General features: G+C 46.9%; 1 protein-coding gene across 1 annotated transcript in view; it reads left to right on the plus strand.

Moving 5' to 3' along the window:
- LOC104512771 (ephrin type-A receptor 4-like) overlaps positions 1–3718 on the plus strand; it is a gene marked incomplete at both ends in the record, with an annotated part of 29225 nt that extends 25507 nt beyond the window's left edge. Inside the window, 2 exons of the mRNA XM_010155873.1 lie at positions 2762–2820; positions 3605–3718. Coding sequence (XP_010154175.1) covers positions 2762–2820; positions 3605–3718 — 173 coding nt within the window. The remainder of the gene's footprint in view (positions 1–2761; positions 2821–3604) is intronic.
- Between the last annotated feature and the right edge of the window lie 149 nt (positions 3719–3867).

Genomic DNA, 3867 nt, shown 5'->3' on the forward strand with positions numbered 1-3867 from the left:
GAATTAGAGTATCTCAAACAGAGCTGTGAAGGATTTGGGGAAGAATAAAACAGAAGAAGCCACTTCTCTAATAGGGCTTGGGTGGAGCAGTATGGCCCTACAAGATCCTCTGGTCATCTAAAAGTTTATGTTGGAAGTTCCTCCAATGGGTTGATGGCTTCATCTTCCAGTTGAACCCGCTTGCCCGCCCTTTCGTGGCGGTGTTGGGTCAGCCTGGTGCCCCAGCACTGCAGCACCCCCAGCCCCAGCACCCCCTGCTCAACCCCAGAGCAGCGGCGCGGTGCCGTGCTGATGCCCTCCGTTGTCACCTCCTCTTCATCGCCAGCCCCCACCTGCCGATCTGCCTGTGTCGCTGGGCCCCGCCGTTTCTGAAAGCTCCTGTATCCTTTTCCTGAATGCTGGCCTTTTAATCAGCACCACCCAAATCCCGGTAATTACGGGGTTCGGAGCTGCAACAAAGGCTTCTTTCTGCTGCTCAGGTGAGCTGCCCCGAGACGCAGCGCGGCCCCACGTCGCGCGGGGCTCTCGGGGAGAGTAGCAGCCAGGAGTGTCCTGCCCCAGCCAAGCAGAGGTCAACATGTGACACAGGGAGAAGTGGAAGTAGGTAGTTAGGTTGGAAGGTATTATTTAAAGATAATAAGCTACAATTATATTGCTCGAACAGCAATCCCTTTGTTTCCCTTTGCTGTTTGCCTATCTTTGGGTTTTAGTGGGGGAAGGTTATTTTTTATCTGTTGTTAGGGTGCTTGTACTTTTTAAAGATAAGATAAAACCCGTTTTTTCATACTTAAAATGCTTTCATACAAAGCCTGTTTGATTTCGTATTTCCTATCTGTGTCTGAACATTAATAAAATGAATTTGAAGGGGTCCTGCATAAAATGCAGAATCTTTCTTTTTTCCCTCTCCTCTTGGAGAAGATGTGTAACACCCAAACCCATCTCAACAATCCCCTTATCAAGCCTGGTCCGTGTGGCACTGGGGGAGAATTGTGCCACCTCTTCTGACTCAGTTCAGTAACTGGGAGCAGAACATCGCCCTTTTATTTAACTCAGCTCTGTTAGAGCAGTGCCCCAAGTCCTCGGGCAAAGAAAGGGTTTAAATGGATGTTTGGATCCAGTGTGGTTTTTAATAATGCTCTTCTTGTGATTTGGAGCCATTCTGCGTTTAATTGACTTTCATCAAGAGGCTCCCAACCATTTATGGTTGGATGTGTACCTGCTTTTTATGCCTGAACGCAAGTCCTGTGGATGTCGTTGGGAGCTGTGAGGCTTGATTCAAACGTCCGGTAGTCTTCACATGTCAAACAGGATTGTTTTCCTCCTTCTGTTTCGTGGTTAATTTGTAGTTTTTGTTATTGGCGCAGTGTGTTTAACAGCAGCGCTAAAAGGCTGCCGAGACAAGGGCTGGGAAGTGGCCTCTCGGCTGACAGCGATGGGGAGCTGCCGTTCCCCGCAGGCCAGGTGCAGAGTGGGAAGTGAGACGCTTTCTGCTAATGGGCAGAAGGGTTTTGCTGACAGGAGAGGAATGGTGAGAATCAGGAAGATTTGCTGTAAGTGAGGCTCTGTCGTGTGTTTTCTTCCTGTAACCTGCCAGTTTTTGACTCCTTTTACCTCACATCTTCTGACAGGTCTTTCCCTCGCCCACTCCCATTTTCCTCCTCTGCCCATTCACTGTTTTCAGACTTTCAACAGGGTTGCCCCCTGTGGTCCAGGCTTGTTTTCTCCTTCTTCTTCACTCCAGCCCAGGCTCTGGCCAGTTTGCTAACCTGGGTCTGACGTGCTGGGATACTTGGACTTCCATAGGAACAGGCCGGCTGAGGAGTAAGCAACAACAAGCCCTTCTCTTTGGCCCCGTCTGTGCTTACGCCTGGTCCTGGACTTTCAGTGAATGATGGGTAAAAGCCCAAAGCAAACCTCGACACCTACGTACCAGGGAACTTCAAATGCCAGTGCACAGTTGGCTGAGCTGACTCCTCAGTGTCTTCCCTAACAGACTAACCCTCTTATATTAACTTTTCTTAATGCCACTTACCCACTGAAGTTTAAAGCTGAGCTAATTAAATCCTTAACTGGATACAGTATCGTGGGTAGGTGTGGAAGTAGTAATCTATGGAATTCCCATACTACACTACATTACTGTCTCCAGCTCAGAGGGCTGGGGCTCTCCTGTCAGGGGTTCTTTGCCCATTTCAGTTATACAGTGTTTAACAGAATAAACGGAATCCTTGGGATCTTCATATCTGATGGTCAGGGGTTTTTTTTGGCTGCCATCCTGATTTCTGTATCAGACCGTTTCCAGTTTCAAATCTGTGGTTAAATAAGTGTGTTGCTATTGGCATTTGCCTAATTATGTTTGAAAATCAATCTACTGAAGCACTTCAGTGGCAGGGTTTAAATCCATGTATGATAGGGCTAAAAAGCAATTTGGCCCCTTTTTACACAGAATTGCAAATGCACCTTTGAAGACAGAGTAGCCAACATGCAAGCTTTCTTTTCTTTCTTTAAATGCCGAGATGCAAATATGGAGATTTGTGTTTCCCCTGATGCTCGGTTGGTGCCAGTAACACTCAGAGCGGTTTGAGGAGCGGAGCCTCCTGCCCGCTGGTGAGCGAATGTTGTGTCGTGGGCTGGGGTAGGGGAGCTGCCGAGCACAGGTCGTGGCACGTGCCAGCAGCTCAAGTCTCGGCAGGTCAGGAAGACTGAGCTTGGCTCAAAGCAAGATACTTATTTTGGACTTAATGCTCTTCTTTTGTTCTGACAGGCGCAGTAAGTACAGTAAGGCTAAGCAAGAGGCGGATGAGGAGAAGCATTTGAACCAAGGTAAAAGGCAGTGGTGCTTGGGGTTTTTGATTTGGCTCGTAAAACCTGTCCCATGTTCTGGTCCTTGGGAAATAAGGGATGACACTCTGCTTGAGATGAATGTGTTTCCTTTTTCCTGTCTTGCAAACGTCAAAACCATGCACTTCAGTAACAGGGAAAATAGGAGTATCTGGGTAAAAATTTTTTGAGGAGGCAGACAAGAGAAAGGCTCACCAAATTTCTCCATTGTTCTGTTCCACCGAAAGACACCTGTCCTTGGCTGCTGGTATCTAGGCATGATTTTTCCCCACAGTTCTCTGCTAAGACAGTTTCTGGGTGGGCCAGAAACAATCCTGCAGGAAAGGAAATGTGAACTTTGCTGCCTTTTTTCCAGGATAGAATCCTACTGTTACTTCCATCTCAGGCATCCGGGTACCAAACCTAGGACCTGAGCTTAGGATTTCTTGGCTCCCAGAAGGGAAGTGTGTTGTGTTTTAGTCTCACAGGTCCATAGACAGGCTATGGGTGTGTTGGTGATGGCAGTGATTTGTGAAGCTCATTTACTGGCAAAAGCCTGATTCCTTACGTCGGTATTGGGAAATACTAAATGTTTACATTAAAAAAATCACATCGGGGGAAAAATACATTAAGTCCTTCCTTCCTTCATCAGTCATTCCTGGCTTACAGTACATTTTTATTGTACACTCTCTTTGCTGTTGTATATCATTAAGGCTTCAGTCTCATATGTTCTGTGTTCAGCAGCATGTAGATCAGTGACTTCAGATGAAACATTTCTGCCTTGCAGGTGTTAGAACATATGTGGATCCTTTTACGTATGAGGATCCAAACCAAGCTGTGAGGGAATTTGCCAAAGAAATTGATGCCTCCTGCATAAAGATTGAAAAAGTTATTGGTGTGGGTAAGTGCCAGAACCTTGCCGTTTTTTCATGTAAATACAGTTGTAAACTTGCTTTTAGGAAACATGGGTCCCTGTGGTTTCTGTACGACAGTTCCCCCAAATGAACGGACATAATGGTTTGACAACGCGGCTCCTGGACAAAGTGAGGC

Source organism: Eurypyga helias, unplaced genomic scaffold (assembly GCF_000690775.1).
Source record: "Eurypyga helias isolate BGI_N326 unplaced genomic scaffold, ASM69077v1 scaffold25687, whole genome shotgun sequence".
In the NCBI taxonomy this organism is placed as follows: domain Eukaryota; kingdom Metazoa; phylum Chordata; class Aves; order Eurypygiformes; family Eurypygidae; genus Eurypyga; species Eurypyga helias.